Below are 18,917 nucleotides of genomic sequence, written 5' to 3'. Positions count from 1 at the left end.
TTCGGGGGCAAAAATTCGATGGAACGAATAGACTGAGGAACAACTCAATCTAACTCTCGACCAACGGGGTGAAGAACTTCGTTGTGCGCAGCTCGCCAATATTCTGTGGTGTAGTAAGGGGAGCATAAATCACACAATGATTTTTCTTTTGCGCAAGCAGCTAGGGATGCATGTGAACATGGGATTTGTCGCATCTGAAACTCTCGACATGAACATGTGTTACCTATAAGGTCGACAGTACAAAGTTCGATAGCTATACCTACCTCAAAAACGAGTTCGTCCAAATTTCGTACTGGTAAAGTTGCACCGGCGTCGAATGATTTTCTCAATTCATCATCAATTTTTGGTGTCACAGTCGTACTACATTTTGTGGATGCACTTTTTTTTTCGTAGAACCATCGTTGCATCAATAACGTAATATTTTCGATCAATGAGGTTATAGGAAAACTTCTTTGTTGCCTTAGGACTAAATTCAGTGACTCTGCAATGTTATTCATCATAACGTTGTACGATTACCAACAAAATGTGCCCGTGACCGGGTGGATATACCGGCACGTTCCAAGTAAGATGCAATTGACGATCGAATGGTTCTTATCCGTGTCATGAACTGATCAAATTCCGATACGCGGTATGCTAGCGCTGCCCGCTTGAATAAGAAGATAACATTGCTACTGCTATACCTAGCAATAAGATTTTTCTCGATATGCCAGATGCAGGCACCGTGGTGAGAAAGTGGGAACAACCTCGTAATTGCCCGCTTAATACTCTTCTTCCTGTACGACACAAACACTAGCTGGTTTGAATCATCAATGACATCTTTCAATTTTGCAAAGAACCAATACCACGATGCATTTGTTTCCCCATCGACAACACTCCACACAAGAGGATATATTTGTAGGTTAGCATCTTGCGCTGCAGCTACTAGTAGCGTTCCCTTATATTGGCCCTTCAAATGACTTCCATCAACACAAATTACTGGCCTCATGTATTCTCGAAAATCACGTACACTAGGCCCGAACGCTAAGAAGAAGTACAAGAACCTATTATCCGAGTCGAGTTCAATGTGTGCAATAGTTCCTGGATTTTTCTCGATTAACATGTGACAATATGATGGCAATTTCTGGAAACTTTCTTCGGGTGTACCACGAAGAAATCGAAGGCCCTTCTCTTTTGCCCTCTTCGCTTTGTTGTAGGTAATCCGTACACCAAACTCACGTCCCATATCCCCAATAATACCCGCAGGAACGTATGATTGGTTTGCATCGTCCAACCTTCGCATTATGTGTGCCTAATTACTGCACTCGTTGGGTGAATTTGTGCATTTCGCAGAACGTATAGAGAATATGTGTGCTCAGGTATGTACTCGCGAATCGTAAATATTTCTGAAGTTTTTATCTTGGAAGCTTGTACTAGCCAATGGCATGTAGTATCGACACAACACACAGTAAGAGATCTAGGATTCGACTTTTTAACCTTGAAATGAAACTTCTCTTTCAAAGCCTTAAGTTGAAGTCTTGTGTGTAACTGTTTTTTGCTAAAGAATATCTGATTCTCCACAATGTCCTCTTCATCAATCGACTCAATTGCATTTCGAATAAACAAATTGCCTTCACCTAAACTTTCATCCATATTATCAATCGTTTGTGGCTCTTGTAGTTCGCACATACCGACTTCATCGCGTCCACACAATGCATCTTCTATTGGTGACAAAGGCTCAACTCCGACATGCAGTTCGTGCTCTCCAGCGTCATATTCATCTGTAATTATACACAACGCCGCTTCTGTGTGAACAGACATAAACCATTGCAAATCCTCATCGTCGGCTACATCAACAAGGGGGTATATTCATGTTCGGAACTGTAAATTTCAATTGAATTCGGAACTTTATTCTATCAACATTCAGCTTCTCGAATAATTTATGTACAAGCTCTTCATATGTAATATCATATCGAACAACAATTGATGTTCGGTTCCCTAACCACTTCCACCCGTCGTCTATGTTGACGAATCTACCACCATACAAGACAACAAATCTCTTAACATCTCCCATATCTGCATGTCATAAACAACAATACTGTCAACCACTAACGAAAATTGAAAACGAAAATGCTACCTGCATATAATATGTGAATCGCTATACACGAAATTTTCCCAACTTACTCAAATTTTTAATGTTATTGTCAACATTTGACAGTGTCGAGAATGATAGTATAAATATCATTCTCGACGTTTATAAATGTCGTGAACGATATTTATACTATCATTATCGACATTTATAAAATGTCGAGAATGAAATAACGGGATTTCATGCATTTATCATCTTCTTCAACTTCAACCACCATTTTTGCAAGAATTTATTCCACCATAAATGATATTCTAAATAGAGAAGTATGTTATCTAACTAAGGTATTTAAGATGAATGGTACAAAAAATATATACTCAGGATAATTTCGTCCATTGAAAGGAAAAAATACCTTATCAAAAAATTGAGATTTGAACATATATAACAACAACTACTAAATAAAACTTATCAAAAAAATGAGAGTTCGAAGAAATAAAGTTCAAAGAAGTATACTTTCTACCGACAAATGATGAAAGCCTAATCAGCTTCAAATTTTTACCACAGTAAATTTCTTAAAATGATTTCTTTGAAGTTGGAATCATATACTTCTTCGTATATGTTAATGGAATTTTTGCTTCTTCTTCATTTGTTCTAGAATAATTGATTAAAATATAGTTAAAAATGTAAGCAAGTGGACTCACCTAGGTAATAGCAAAATTATTGTGGCTTCTCGTGGAAGTTATTTGCTCTTCTTAAAGATTGTGCCAAAGTGATATAAAATTGATTAATCTTTTCATGAGGTAAAGTAGACATTTTGATTTAAAAATTGGACATTTTTGCAAGGATTATAAAAAAAGTACACTTTTCAACTCCAACCCTTATAATTGGACATTCTTGAAAATGCCTCTTATAACAATATAACTCTCGATCTCTCATAAAAGTAGTACAATCCTCATTTGATCCATACTTTAGAATCTGGTTGTATCCTGAATATGTACCGATGAAGCTTAACTGCTCATGTCCTATAGTTACTGTTAAGGGATAAATCTCACATTGAATAAATATGAAAATATAAATCAACATGTAAGGATTTAGGTTACTCTTCTTAATAAGGTTGACATTTTAAGATGAACCTCCAAATCTTAATAGTTACGCCACCAATTGATCAATTTTGACAAAATGAAAATTTTTCTTTGGGACATGTCTTATTTAACTCTATAAAATCTTGACAAGTTTTCCATTTTCGTTACTTTTTGGCACTCTGTATTACATACCCGAACTATCATGTACTTTTGGAGTGGAAAACCTTTTGGCTACAGTACTCTAAATTTCTCTCTATGTTGTTTTGTTTTTAGTTATAAAGTGAAAATATATGGGTAATGAAAGTAAGATTATGGAAAATAATAAGAAGAAGTGGTTTTTTTAGGTCTATATTCATGCATGCAGATTGTGACGATGCCATTATGACGAGTTTAGGGTTGTTGGGAGCCATTGGTGATGGAATTTTAATGCAAGTTATGTTTTTATTCACTAGCAAACTCATGAACACTTTAATACAAAAGTAATAAAGATAGAGGTTTACGCTACTTTTTCTTAACGAGCTTGAAGTTTTAAGACGAAGTTTCTAGATTTTGGGCAGATATATTTTAAATTGATATTCTCAAATGAGCCACGTTATTATTTTAAATATATTAGTAGTGATGTATTTGGCTTTCATTTTTAGAATGCAGTGTTTTTGTATCACATGGCTTGTGGACAATGGGTTGCTTGTTTTCTTGGTAGGTATCAATATTGTAATGGAACTGCAAATTTTAATTTCCTATCCATTTTAGCCTTGAAATATCTTTGGGACGTCTTAATTGAAGTGAAGTGAAGTGAAGTGAATTAACTTCAATTATTGTTTGTTTCTAGTAAAGTTAGATGGATAGTGCTGGACAATAACAGCAGAAAGGTAAGCTTTATGTTATGCCCCAAAATTATACGTAATAGTAAGTAAATAAATGGATGGTAATTCGAGGTTACTAGGCCTCCTATAAGTCTATAAATTTGATTAAACTGATGATGATCTTTTCATTGAATTGAAATAGTATAAATAGGCCACGGACAATGACCTGTTACACGACGTGGGGCATAGCCCATTACTTACGAAAATAAACAACTAACCCAGTAAACAATAACTGACCTATAACAAAATGAAATAACTACCCACTAAGATACAACCTACGACACGATCTAGTCAACAGCAAAATGACACAGTTTAACAATTGAAAATAGACTCATAACAGACCCCCCTTCTTAGGAAACCTTGTCCTCAAGATTATGAAATCGCCTCCTTATGGTGTCTAGGTCTTCTCAGGTAGCATCTTCCTCGTTGGCCCCAGGCCATTGTACCAAGACCTGAACTCCGGCAACGTTTTCCTTTCTTTTCAGCCTCTTTTGCAAGATTCTCTCAGGTTCGAGTTCCAAGGAGCCTTCAGACGTGATGAGCGATAGGTGTGCACAAGCTTGTATTCCTTCTCCTAGCTTTCTCTTGAGGCACAAAATATGAAACAAAGGATAGATCTTAGCTTCAGGAGGTAGATCGAGCTCATATGCGACTTGACCCACCCTTCAAATCACTCTAAAAGGCTGAAAATATCTCGGTACAATCTTCAAGTTCCTTCGCAATGCTACTGTCATTTGTTGATACAGCCGTAACTTGAGGTAAACCAAGTCTCCAATTTCAAACTCTTAGTACCTCCTTGTTTTATCAGCAAAATATTTCATCTTTGATTAGGCTTCCTGCAGGTTCTCCTTGATGAGTTTAGCAATAAACTCTCGTGTTCGAAGTTCTTTATCAATACCTTTCACTTTAGTGGATCCTACCTCATATGGTAACATTCGAGGTGGTAGCTGACCATAAATAGCTTCAAAAGGTGTTACCTTCATGGATGTATGTACTGAGGTATTATAGGAATACTCAGCTAAAGGTAACCACTTTGCCCAATCTTTCGATTTGTCACTTGAAAAACATTGGAGGTAGCATTCAAGCACTTTATTCATGGCCTTTGTTTGGCCATCCGTTCGAGGATGATAGGCTGTGCTAAGTAATAAATCTATTCCACATAACCTTAATAGTTCCTTCCAAAAATTGCTTGTAAACACAGGATCTCGATCACTAAAAATTGTTTGTGGTAGCCCGTGTAATTTGAAAACATTATCCATAAAAACTCTAGCCACCGTTAGTGCTGTGTATGGATGATTAATAGGCATAAAATGAGAATACTTACTTAGCCTATCCACCACCACAAGGGTCATTGTCTTTTCTCCTGAGGGGGGTAGACCCTCAATGAAATCTATGCTGATATCTTCCTAGTTTTTGCTAGGTATCGGTAAAGGCTGAAGCAACCCCATAGGGTGGAGGGCTTTTACTTTATTCCTCTAGTATACATCACATGCCTTGACATGTGTTATGACATCATTTTGCAAACCAGGCCAATAAAATTCCTTTTTTGTTATTGTGTGGGTCTTTAATACACTTGTGTGGCCCCCTAATGGACTGACGTGGAACTAGTGCAGGATTTGCTGCTGGAAGGGAACCAATGATCGAGATGTAGTCTATTCTCGTAAAAGAGTAACTCATTTCAGAGTTGGTAATGAGTTAGGTCCAATTCTCCATGATGGTAGTGGCTTATCAACTTCTGCAACATGGGGTCCTGAAGGTAAGCCTTCTTCAACTCTTCTATCCACTGAGCTTGTAAAATGCTGATGGCTTGGTTTTGGATAATTCGATTTTTTTTGTGTGGTTTGGTTTGTGGTTGGGATTAGTATTTGGTCTCTGTTTGGGTCTTGGGGTTCTAAGTATTGCACCCGAGATAAGGCATCAGCTGCTGCATTACTCTTGCCACTTCTATATTCCACCATGAAGTCATACCCAAGCAATTTAAAGACCTATTTTTGTTGTGAGAGGGTCCCTACCCTTTGTTTCAGCAAGTATTCGAGTGCCTTCTGGTCAGTATGTACCTTGAAGGACTGTCCCAACAGGTAGTGTCTCTATTTCCTCACTGCCATCACTAGTGCCAATAATTCCTTTTCATAAGTGGAAAGGTTCAGATTCCACCCTTTTAAAGACTGGCTAAAATATGCTATTGGTTGCCCCTCTTGCATTAAAACAGCTCCCAATGCTTCCCCTGATGCATCACATTCCACTACAAAAGTTTTAATAAAATTAGGTAAGCTGAGCATTGGTGGCCTTACCATCGCCTCCTTAAGTCTCTCAAATGCTCCCTGTGCTTGATCATTCCAAGAAAAAGAGTTTTTCTTTACAAAAGCTGTTAGTGGGGCTGTTATTGCTCCATACCCCTTGACAAATTTCTTGTAATATCCTGTGAGTCCTAAAAAACCTCTTAGTGCCTTAAGGTTCTTAGGAGTTGGCCATTCTTGTATTGCAACCAGCTTTTGAGGACCTAATTTAACTCCTTCCTTTGAGATAATGTGTCCCAAGTACTCCACCTCTTTAATTCCAAAAACACACTTTGACAGCTTTGCAAAAAACTTGTTAGCTTATAATAACTCCAAGACTCTTGTGTTATGTTGTACATGCTCCTGCATAGACTTGCTATAGACTAAGATATCATAAAAAAACATGAGCAAAAACTTCCTCAAATAGGGTCTAAATACTTCATTCATCACCCCTTGAAATGTAGATGGTGCATTAGTAAGCACAAAGGGCATTACTAAAAACTCATAATGCCCCTTATGTGTCTGGAAGGCAGTTTTGGGGATGTCATCAGGATTCATGCGTATCTGATGATATCTTGATTTCAAATCTAATTTAGAAAACACATCAACTCCCCCTAGCTCATCAAGCAACTCATCAATGTTTGGAATAGGATACTTATCTTTTATGGTCTCCTTGTTGAGTGCACGATAATCCACACACATTTGCCAACTCCCATAAGCTTTTCTCACAAGTAGCACCGGAGAAGAATATAGACTTTGACTGCTTCTTATGCTGCCATTCTTTAGTAACTCAGCTACCAGCTTCTCTATCTCTTCCTTTTGGTAATAAGGGTAGTTGTAGGGCCTAACACAAATGGGTTTAGTTCCTTCCAATACTTTAATTTTGTGATCAAAATTCCTGGGAGGTGGCAACCCAATAGGCTCGGCAAAGACCTTTTTAGAATTGTCCAGAATTTTCTGTACCTTTGTTGGTTGTGTTATTCTGCCTTTACCATTATTACCATCCATGATTTGCAACCAAATTTCTCTCACCGATCCCTCCATAGGTTCAACAGTAGGATCTTCCTCCACAATATTGTTCACTAGTCTCTGAATCCCCTGCAACTGGACTGCTTGACCTCTATACTGAAACTTCATGGTTAAATTAGAGAAATTCCATAAAATAGATCCTAACCCACTTAACCAATCAACCCCCACAACTACATCACATCCTCCAAGATTCAACATATATAAATTAGCCATAAACTTATGATCTTGTAACGTAAGAGAGACAGCCTTACATTGACCAAGGCAAGGAAGAGTGGCACCATTAGCCACCTGAACTATTAAGTGCCTTTCTTTTTTTGACAGATTAGCCTTCCTTGTTACATATGGATCTATAAAACTATATGTGCTTCCTATATCAATCAAAACCAGAACTTTGTGATGATTTATTTCATCAAACAACCTCATGGTTTTTGGGGTTAATGATCCAGCTATAGCATGTAGGGATATTCTTAGCAACTCCCCAACCTCTCATTCATTGGTTCCAATCACAACCAAGCATTCCTCCTCCCCTTCAGCACCCACGTTGTCCTTTTCTTCTCATTCCATCCCTTCCAAAAGGTATTTTAGGTTTATTACATCTATGTCCTGGGTGGTATTTTTCATCACAAAACCAGCATAGTCCCTTTTCTTTCCTTTCCTGCATTTGAGTGGGATTGACTCTCTTTATGGGGAAATTGGTTCCTTTTGGATTGTTGAAAGGTTGATGTTTCTGGTTGGTTTTATTTGGTGGGGCTGGCAGTCTAAGTGTAGGGGCTGGCGTCGGGAGTCTAGATGGGTAATGTGAGTTGGTGGTTGGGTAGGTAGGGAATTTATTTATGTTGCCTTTGACACGCCTTAATACCTCCTCTTCCTGTAACCTTGCCAAGCCAAAAGCAGATGATAGAGTGAAAGGTTTAAACATAGTCACAGTGATTCTCAAGTCATCTGTTAGCCCACTCAAAAAGGTACTGATTCTAAACTCTTCAGATAAGCCACTTATTTTGTTAGATAGCATTTCAAATTGTGTTTGATATGTTTCAACAGTACCAGTTTTTTTAAGTTTAGCGAATTCCCCAACAGGATCCTCGTAGGCTGAGGGTCCAAATCTCACTACTAGGGCTGAAACAAAGTCATCCCAGGATTGGACTGGGCTTAAATCCTTCAGCTAGCTACACCATGAGAGTGTTTTACCTTCCATGTGAAATAATGCTATTTGTAATCTTTGGTCATTTGGGGTTCTATAATATTCAAAAAACTGTTGTGCTTTTTGAGTCCATTCCTCTGGATTAGTACCATCAAATTTAGGGAAATCCAGTCTTAAAGATCTAGCTTGAATGCCCCCATTCCCTTCAAACAAAGGATTGTTATTGACCTTAGAATTAGAAGACCCTTTTCCTGAATTCTGATTTGCTGCCAAATGTTCATAGCTAGAAGCCAAATTACTGGTTTGCTGAAGAACTACAGCTAACATGTCCTTTTGCCGTTCTTTGCTCTTCACGCAGGTTGTTGTTCTCTCCTTTGAGGGTTGCGATATCATCAGCCAATTGAGCGTGGCGAGCACAATTAGCCATGGTGCCAGAAACCTAGCTCTGATACCACTGTTATTTCCCAAAATTATACGTAACAGTAAGTAAATAAATGGATGATAATTGGAGGTTACCAGGCCTCCTGTAATCTGTAAATTTGATTAAACTGATGATGATCTTTTTATTGAGTTGAAATAGTATAAGTAGGCCACGAACAATGACCTGTTACACGACGTGGGGGCATAGCCCATTACTTACGAAAATAAACAATTGACCCATAACAAAATGAAATAACTACCCACTAAGATACAACCTATGACACGACCCAGTCAATAGCAAAACGACACAGTTTAACAATTGAAGACATACTCATAACACTTTAAGATTAAGAACAAGTTATTTAGAAGTAGTCATGGGGTAAGATATGTCCTACTTTGATTTGTATATTACTAGCACTGTAGAGGTTATTACAAGTTTCAACTCAAGTTTTCCCAATTAATAATTCCTGAAAATTATTATTTACACCGACAATATTTTCTCCTGTAGGGATATAATTTTGGCTGAATATTATGCTACAATGTCTACATTTAAAATATAATATGCTATTTTTCTACACTTGTAAAAAAATTATGTTTAAAGCCTCATAAAAATTTATTGTCTAACGTCTCAAAATCCTTAGGGTTGATTTTATGAGTTATTCTTTGTTTTATTAGTCCTACGAGTTCTTCTTTCTTTTATCACTTAGAAGAAAATTTGAAACTTCTTAGCCCTTGTTTGACATCTATTATAAAGAGAAATTTNACGAGTTCTTCTTTCTTTTATCACTTAGAAGAAAATTTGAAACTTCTTAGCCCTTGTTTGACATCTATTATAAAGAGAAATTTCGGTAAAATGTATCATGGAATAGTATTTTTTGGTTGAATGTGTGGTTGAAAATGAAGGAAAATTATTTGATTTACGTATAATATTATTTTATTAAAAAATGTGGTTGAAAATAAAAGAGAGAAAAATGTATTAAAATTTTAAAGGATATCAAACAAGTACTTAATCTTTTATTCAATTTTATTTGAATTCTGAATGTATGAAAGGAAAAATAAAAAAAAAATTCCAAATTGTTGCTCCAATGCCTTCTTGTCATCCCCTTTTTTTCAAAAAGAAAAACTCTAAACTGAAATAAATAATTATTATGATGGAACTTCTCTTCTACCATAGATTGGTAGTAAATAGACAGACAAATCATTACTTTTTTATTCGTTATTATTTTGATTACCAAATCAAATGAATGCTCCAACTACATATAGTTAAAAAGATGAATATGCTATTAGGAATCATTAAGTCCTATAAGTAATGATTTAGGAAAATTGGTCAAATAATGATTCCGATGTATCTTGAAAATTCTTTGAAAGATAAGAATCAAATAATTTTCAAATGTTCATTGTTCCAACCCAGAATATGACATGGACTACATGAGTTTCTAGTAGTTTATTGAATAAATTAATAAGTCGAGCATTCACGGCCAACTAAGCCAAAATCGTGGGGTTTAGGCTCATCGGAATCGGGATAAGCAAAATAGAAATTTTCTTGGTCCTTGGATCACTCAGATAAACACAGTAATTCGTGAAAAGGGATTCCTTGGGACAATTGTCTTAAATGCCAATTTCCTAATGAAAATATAATTCAGTCCAGTCAGTCAATGAGTTTCCTAAGAGAGTTTCATCAGTTTTTTGGGAAATATTATTATTTTTGTTAAAAACTTATCTTTAATCTATCATTTCAACGGTTTGAAATGAGGGCGCTTGTATTTGAATTGAATTAGGTTGCCATGGGTAAACATGATGAGGAAACTTTCTTGTTCGACTGAAAGTTGAGGATTCTTTTGTGTATTGAACTATGTCTTTGACTTCTGTAATCTTGTTTAGTTTTCTGTTTGAAGCTTGTTTTGTCAGATCTCTGAAGCATGTCAGAAGATTACTTTCGGACGAGAAATTCTCCTATTGTTACCCATAAACTTGTATATGCAGTGGATGCTATGGTTCGGAAGTTCAGTGAAATTATTCTTGTTCGCAAGTTAGCTTTTCAGTCTTGATGTTGAATGAGTGCTGAGTGGGTTATTTCAATCTTATTTGACTTGTATTTATAGCTTCCAAATGGTATTTGTCATTCGATTGAGAGTGAGATTCAGCGGGTTATTTTAATCTTATTTGACATGTATTTTTAGCTTTCAAATGATATAGGGCTCATGGTAACTTCATAAAAAGGTTTAGATATGGGTTTTGGCCAGTTATAGTGACACTAGAAGGTTTCATGAATACAGAACTATTAAGATGCCTAGAAATGACTATATCCTCTATATAGAGATGCTAGCCTGTTAGAGCAGTGAAACTCTGCTTATGTGTCATGTTCATGAAAAATTAAGTGATCTTTTCTTGGATTTTGCCAAATGACCCGCATGGTTGACACAATGGGTGACCGCACCCTCACATGCTGAGGTGAGTCCCACCTGAATTTAAAATCCGATCCTCCTGTGTTGTGTGTGTGCGGACATGCCTGCGGTCATCCCCGTGGGCAGTGTAGCTCAGTCCTCTTTTCTTGTGGCAGTTACAGCTTGTGATGCTATTTATTGCTGATGTTTATGCATGGATGAAGATAAATACACAGATTTGCCAACTTCTACTCTGGCTGGACTGAGGTCATGTGGTCGTGTCAGGATATTGAACTTACTAGCACTGTTTTGTGGTTTTATCACCATACTTGTTTATTTCGTTAGATGCATACATATTACAATAAATGTTTATTTCCTTGATATTTGCCTTTCGCTTGATAAAATATGTTTTTAGAGAAACCATTGACATATGATTTGGGTTCTAAAATTTGTTTCTTTCTATAGAGAACACAATTGTCTCCTCTGCTCATGACTTGAGCATACAACTGCATATGGATATTTGTCTTATTCGAAGTTCGAACTACATTGTCTTGTTGAATAAAAATAACCACCATTCATTCTAGATCTATTAGCATCACAGGCTTGATATTATACAACTGACTTTGGTTCCAGAAATGGCTGCATCCCTGAATTGGATAATCTTTATTCCTTCTTCAACATGCATGAAGAGAAATTTCTTTAAAATGCAATTTTGCATCGATTAGGTGCCCGTTTTGCTTTAGATATCTTGTGCTCTTTGATACATTCTAGTGAACTTGGAACACTCAGTTTAGTTTAACTTGGAGTTTGTACATTAAGTTTTTCTTAGTTAGAATTGATTTCTTGCCCACGGTAGATGAGTATGAGTCATATTGTCCACTGTCAATGTGACAATATGTGGTGTTGCCACATTGGTGGTAGGCAACATAACTCATGTTCACCGTGGGTAGGAGATCAGTTCTGTTATCTTAGTACCTTTGAAACCATGTTGAGGTGAAAAATGATGAGAAACCAACTTTTCTTGGGTTCCATTCTGTGCTTAGAAATGGGATAACAATCATGTTTGTCAATCTTTATGGGGCTTGCCTCTGAATGCAGGTCTCTATTTAGAGCAGCCCCTGCCCCGAACCACGAGCTCTCACATGGGAACGCAAAGTTCGACTGAGCAGTGTTATTACTTATGAATTATTTAGTCCGCTGAATACACTACACTTAGAAGAGGGGTCAAAATCATAGCCGTTGGGAATTATGGGATTCGTACTGAACAGGATGTGAACTGCTGCTTCTAGAAAATGCAACGATAGTGACTAGGCATCCTGGCAGGGACAGGACAAGTCCCCACAATCTGTTTTTTGGCCGGTTGAGGGGTCCTCTTGCCATAGCCCATTCTGTTTGACAAATTCACCGTGCATGCACTTGTACACCTATTTTGCTGTGATCTGCTGCATTCAAGGACCTTTATTGCTTTCATGTCCAGTGTTGCTTTAAATTCTTCGCTGGTTGCCCCTACTTCCCCATTGTGAGGGAGATTTAAGACTTGTCATGGACCTTTTAGGACCCGAAAGACAATTGGTCAAATATGTTTTGGGATAGCGTATCTAATCTTGAATTATAATCTTGGACTCAATTATACTCGATCGAGTCTGGTTACTTGCTAAGTGTACACTTGCTCCGTCAACATATCTATATAGGACAATACCTAATATGTCCACAATTATTGTAGTATGTCTAGTACTAGTGTTAGCATTGTGAAACTTGCATGACATTGTCACAGATGTACTAAATAAACGTTAATGTTCTTGAAATGTTTAATGTTCTTTATTGTAAAATTTAACTGTATCAAACTCCATATAAGATGAATAATGAGTTTTTTATTTACTCACTTCTCTCTTTAATCTGCTATATGAATTTGGTCCAATATTGGGAAGATCGTGACTGGTAGGTGATACTTCCTTTTCAATTCCTAAGCCTAGCGTGGGGATAGTCTCAGTACAACTGAAAGCACGATAGTTCTTCCAAGCAAGGGACTTGGGCTAACTAGTTCTTACTCCTATTCCATCAGCTACGACTGGCGTCTTGGAATTCTGGGACACTGTCCAGCAAATTTTTGTTACAATTATGCAATGTATGGATTGAAAACTTTTACATTCTCTCTGTTTGAGGGGAAGTTGGAAGAATAACAGTTGAACTGGGATTTGATCTCTTGAAATAAAAATTTCAAATAATTGAAAATGTCAACTGATTAATCAAGATAGACGGTCCCAATTCTTGATTTGGTGTGCGAGTATCACCGTATCGGATTGAGTGATTAGCCAATAATATAACGCCACGTATGAATAAGAGCGTTGAGTTCACGTGTAAGCCATCTGGATCTAATAATTGGAGGGGTTCCATTCCATTAGTGAACTGCTAAGCCGAGCCGACTGGAAAATTCTGACAGCTAAAAGCCGACAATCCACGCCCCATTAGCGGGAATAGCGCGGGTAATGAACAGAGGCATTTATTATTGGATTTTGACATTCAGATGTGAATGGACCACTGTCTTCAGTGGGCCTGTGGGCCGACTACTAGTGTAGCCCAATTAAATTCAAGCTTCAAATTTTCCTATTTTATAATTATTATTCAAATTTACAATATTGCTTGGGAAATTACTCAAAGAGTCAAAGGAAAAAGTACTAGGTTGCGTCTCTATGAATTTATTTCTAAGAAACTCAACAAAATAGCCTTGAAGAATTGGTGCTTCCTCGCAAAAGGGATCGTAGTTTGTTAAAAACAATATACGATTTTTTTAGCAGTTAACCATCTCTATGTTATGGACTTCATTTTCGAACTATTATGATTTTCAATGATACTCATCAGATAAGAATCTTTATAAACTGGGCTATAACCCAGTAAAACTCAATTCAAAATGTGGAATTTGACACGAATTAGAAAGATTTTGAAAATGAATTTTCCGTATCAGTTTTTATTTTTTTAATAAAAATTACTTGAATACAATCTGATCTAATAGAGCCACAAAACAATATGATATCTAGGTCAACAGGCTTTAGTCTATTTAGATAATGATTATTAATTCTAAAATCTTATAACATCGTTTCAAATTTTTTTTTACATTAGGTGAACAGTTCAATAAGAAAAATCGCTCGGTTGCATAGGAAAAAAACAGAAGGATTTTACTATTTCATGCATGCTTCAATTGACACGAGTAAAAGAGTTCTCGTGTAATTGTATAATTTTATATTCATAATTAATTATTATTATGCGAGTTTAATTTTTGAAAATAAACTTGAAGCTGCACTGGGGACTATTTATTTTTATATAGACCACCGAACTTACCTATTTTTCAGAAATAAAAAACTAGTAATCATACTACAGTCCCACTGTCAAATCTTCATTGTACTAAAATAAAAAGATACATAAATCAATAAGCCTTTATTTATGCAATTTTTCATTTTAAATTTGTGGTATGAACAGAGAGGCAGATCATAATCTTGGTACTTGCTTTTATTCATTAGTTTCTCTATCTTTTTTATTTTTTATTGTGGCCTACATATATTACCATATCCATTCAATATTATACCAGCATCAAAATAGTTATATATTAACAAAATGTGAAGAGATTGTAGCTAAAAAAAACTATTAATTTATATAATAAAAGTAACATATTTTGATAGCTTTTCTTATCTTTTTTACATTTGTGTTAAATAAGTAACTTATTTTTAATTTCAATCAAGAATAAGTGAACTTTTTAAGCTCAGATTTGCATAGCCTGGGAACCCATTCACTGACCTGTAGTGATGGGATGCATGTGAAGAAGCCTCAGAAACCAGATGCTCGACTCTGTGTGTGTGTGTGTGTGTGTGTGAGAGAGAGAGAGAGAGAGAGAGAGTAATGTGAAGAAGGAAAAAAAAAAAAAAAAAACTGGAGAAATAATGGGTTGAGATGTGAAAGACAAAATCCTAGGAGAAAGTTGCAAGTGCTTAATCTTCCCTTCTGACTCTTTTTTCTTGTCTGCCAACATCCTTTTTAATTCCAAAATCCCCCTCTATTTCTATACATAACATGTTACACATATATATTATGTTTCATCCTAAGAAAAATTACATCTGCAGATCGTGAGAGATTTTCTGTTTTATTTACTCCATGCATGTTACACATACTTATAATCAATCCAGCTTTTCAATCTTTAATATCCACCAATAATTGCCATAGATACATGTATATCTACACGTATGTGTCAAACTCGACTCCAGTAAATATCGTGCACATTTGAACTCAACATGTATGAAAAAGATTAGAGAATTTGCAGTCTATGGACATAAAATATCAAATTTTTACCGAGCAGAAAGATTCAATGCATTTATTTGTGTGTATTTTAACATCAAAAGTAGACTACAAAGTGAAAAGTAAAAAGGTTAAGTACTTGAGCACAAAAATGATTATGATTATGATTAAAAGTTAAAACTATGATTAAAAGAAATCTTTTAGTAAAGTAGCTGCTCAAAAATGCTTAATTTGCAGTTTTCTGAAACTTTACAGAGCGCATGAAATGGGCTGAGCAGCCAAAAGGAGGTCAGACCTTTGTTTTTTTAAAATTGATTATATTTAATTGATTCTTTGAAAACCGACTTATAATAAATTAATCTTCAAAGTGGCTTCTCTGAAATCTCATGCCCTTGTTATGCAGAAAAAGCAAACACTTCTTACAGCCCCACCAAACTGACCATAAACCTTATCTTTTCAAAACCATTTGCATCTCCTGTCAACTGTCAAAACATAAGAAAAGAATATTGTATTACCTTATTCATTCATTTTTACTTATTTAATATAAGTACTCTCAGTATCAATTGCTGTATGCATCGAAGAATATATATATTTATAAACCTTTTCTCATTTTCTTCATATAAACCAGGTCTTCCAACCACCAAATTTCACGAAGAATTTCAAGAACTTTAGCCCTCCGTAGCAGCTCATGGTATTTCCAAAGCTCTTGTCATCGGTAACTATCTACTATAGTTAATGTTTCTGTATTAATTCATTTAATATTACAGGGTTTTTGGACTTTTACCTTAGTTGTTTTTTTCCTCAGTTACGTGGAATTTTGCTTTTGGACAAAGTTTAGTAGCTAAACTGACGTCTGCAAGTGGCTGTTTTCTTGAAGGTTGCAGTTTCTCATTAAGCAGTGGTTATAGCTGTCACTGGATTGTATTTGAAGGTTACAAAAGCATTTTTCTCAACTTATCAATATTCTGAAGTTCAAAGCCTACTTGCTGCATCTTGATTCCAATTTCCGATCCGTATGCGTTCGAGTTACTAATTATTTTTTCCCTTCATCTTAATACATTAGACTGGTAATAAAGATAGAACTCTGCGTTTTGTGTAGTTCAAATTCATATGGATTGTGGTTTTTCAGGTTTGAAGAGCTTTATTGATTGCCTTAATTTCTGGTACTGCACAAGAAATAAATGGATAATTTTGAATGGAGTGATTTCACAAATACTTCTGTTTCATGGAGAAATCAACGGGAAATTGAAGAAAGCTTGATCATTTCCGAATCGAACGGCTGTTCCTATGGGAATGATGGGAAGATGAACATTTCAGACTATATTTTCAGTCCAGTTGATCAACAGCTCCAGAAAACTGAGATGATTCAGCAGTTGGGTCTTTCAAACTGGAATATGTCGACAATGGCTCCAAAATCGACAAGTCGTGGAGTCACTATTAATGGCCAAATGAGTTCTTCTCAAGTTAATAGGCCTAATTCTGCAGTGATTAATCCAGAAAATTGCCTGAATGCAGAATTCAGCCTAGAAAATGGACAAGTTTTTGGTGGTCTTCAAGAAATCGAGGCTGGAATTTCGAACCTGGACTCTCTTGAATCAATTGATTGCTTGTTATCAGCAACAAACAGCCAGACAGACACATCAGTTGAAGATGATGGGATTTCCATGTTTTCCTCTGATTGCAAAGCATTATGGAATCCAAATTCAAGCGCCCCCATGATAAAATCAAACGGCACATCTTCATCCACTGTAAAACATTGCACCAATAAAACAATATCACAAGTTTCGACCCATGAATATGTCACTCAATCGAAGTCTTCAGGTGCTAATAAGCCCAATCCCTACAAGAGAAGCAGATCAGAAAGTCAACTGACTGTACCAAATGGACTACAGTACCAAAATCTTGATTTTCATCAGTCAAATTATTCGACTAATCCCCCAAAATCCAAGAAGCCCAGATCAGATAACCATTCAAGTTCATCAAACATAAACTTCCAGCAGCCTACCTCATATGCATCCTCCATGGATGAACCTGATTCAGAAGCTATAGAGCAAATGAAAGAGATGATTTATCGAGCTGCAGCCTTCAGGCCAGTGAGTTTTGGCGCCGAGGCGGTTGAGAAGCCCAAAAGAAAGAATGTAAGAATATCAAATGACCCACAAACTGTTGCTGCAAGACAAAGAAGGGAAAGGATAAGTGAAAGAATTAGGGTTTTGCAAAGACTGGTCCCAGGGGGTAGCAAAATGGACACTGCATCAATGCTTGATGAAGCTGCAAATTATCTCAAGTTCCTCAGATCACAAATTAAAGCACTTGAAGCATTTGGCCAGAAGATTGACACTACTGCCAATTTCCCTACAGTTACAAATACTGCTTTCTACACATTCAATCCTCCATTTGCCATGCAAAATCAGTTCTCTCTGCAAAACCCTAATCCAATCCACCAATCAAGAAGTTGAGATTTTCATTTTTTCCCCCTCCATGATCTAGATATCATGTTCTGATGTTAACCATATAATTTGTCCCAAAAATCTAATCTTTGTAATGATAGTAATCATCATTAGCTCATCATGATGTAACTTTGAAAATCATTAATCTTTATGGCCTCAAACTACAAGATTCATATCATGATGTAGCCATGATTATTGCTTATTTCTGTGATCAGTTTTTCACTTATTTTTATCATCTTTTATTTATTATTGTCATCATTATACCCACTATGCAAGAACAGAAAAGTGGCATACAATTATTCCTCCACCAGCTCGTTTAGTTTAATTGCTTACTTAGCCTTTTCTTCCACGTTTACTTTGATCAAAGGGACAAATTAAGAATGAGTTCCTCTAACAAGATGTCAATTTTGAGAAAAGAATTTACTAGGTATGCCTTGGGTATTTTTTTTTTTTGTCTGGCATATGGACCAGTTTCTTCGTCTATCTTCGTCACGTTACATAAAACAAGAATACATATTCATATGAATATAATACATAGACGAGAAGATTATGAATAATTCAGGATTAATGGATTAGAAATACACAGGAATTTACTATATTTGTAATTTTAAAAATATTACAATTGTTATGAATTAAAAACCCATATAATTTCGTACTACCAAAAGTCATAATAATATATATGAAACCAAATATCAGAAGCAAGTCACAACTACGTCGTCTTATCGATGCAAAATTTCAGTAGAACGAGGAAAAGAAAGATTATTGTCCAATTTCAATTAAGACGGGCTATTACAAACTGGATTCGAGGGTGTATGTTGTACTTAGAATAAAAACTTTAGATAAATTATTTTCAGCTCCAGTATGAAAACTTTAGACTGTCAACTTGAGTAATTTATTTGTTAAGCTACTAATTAAGTTTTCTTGGA

At 35.9% G+C, this 18,917-nt stretch overlaps 2 protein-coding genes across 3 annotated transcripts; both read left to right on the top strand.

Annotated features, from left to right (window-relative positions):
- The first annotated feature begins 7,751 nt into the window (after positions 1-7,751).
- On the top strand, positions 7,752-12,968 carry LOC111401546. 2 transcript variants are annotated; one of them, XM_023029332.1, is made up of 3 exons: positions 7,752-8,274; positions 8,812-8,935; positions 12,356-12,968. In XM_023029332.1, the coding sequence occupies exons 1-3, from the start codon at positions 8,146-8,148 to the stop codon at positions 12,439-12,441; spliced, it is 339 nt and encodes a 112-aa protein (XP_022885100.1). In that variant the 5' UTR covers positions 7,752-8,145; the 3' UTR covers positions 12,442-12,968. The 2 variants fall into 2 exon arrangements, with proteins under 2 accessions (XP_022885100.1, XP_022885101.1); XM_023029333.1 differs by lacking the exon at positions 12,356-12,968 and adding an exon at positions 10,769-12,342 and having other exon boundaries at positions 7,754-8,274.
- A 3,189-nt stretch (positions 12,969-16,157) lies between these two features.
- Positions 16,158-18,193, top strand: LOC111401544 (transcription factor bHLH87-like). The gene is made up of 2 exons (XM_023029331.1): positions 16,158-16,232; positions 16,419-18,193. The coding sequence occupies exon 2, from the start codon at positions 16,723-16,725 to the stop codon at positions 17,998-18,000; it is 1,278 nt and encodes a 425-aa protein (XP_022885099.1). The 5' UTR covers positions 16,158-16,232; positions 16,419-16,722; the 3' UTR covers positions 18,001-18,193.
- The last annotated feature ends 724 nt before the right edge of the window (positions 18,194-18,917 follow it).

The sequence above is a fragment of the Olea europaea genome, chromosome 10 (assembly GCF_002742605.1).
Source record: "Olea europaea var. sylvestris chromosome 10, O_europaea_v1, whole genome shotgun sequence".
Lineage (NCBI taxonomy): Eukaryota > Viridiplantae > Streptophyta > Magnoliopsida > Lamiales > Oleaceae > Olea > Olea europaea.
This window is presented reverse-complemented; position numbering and strand designations above follow the sequence as displayed.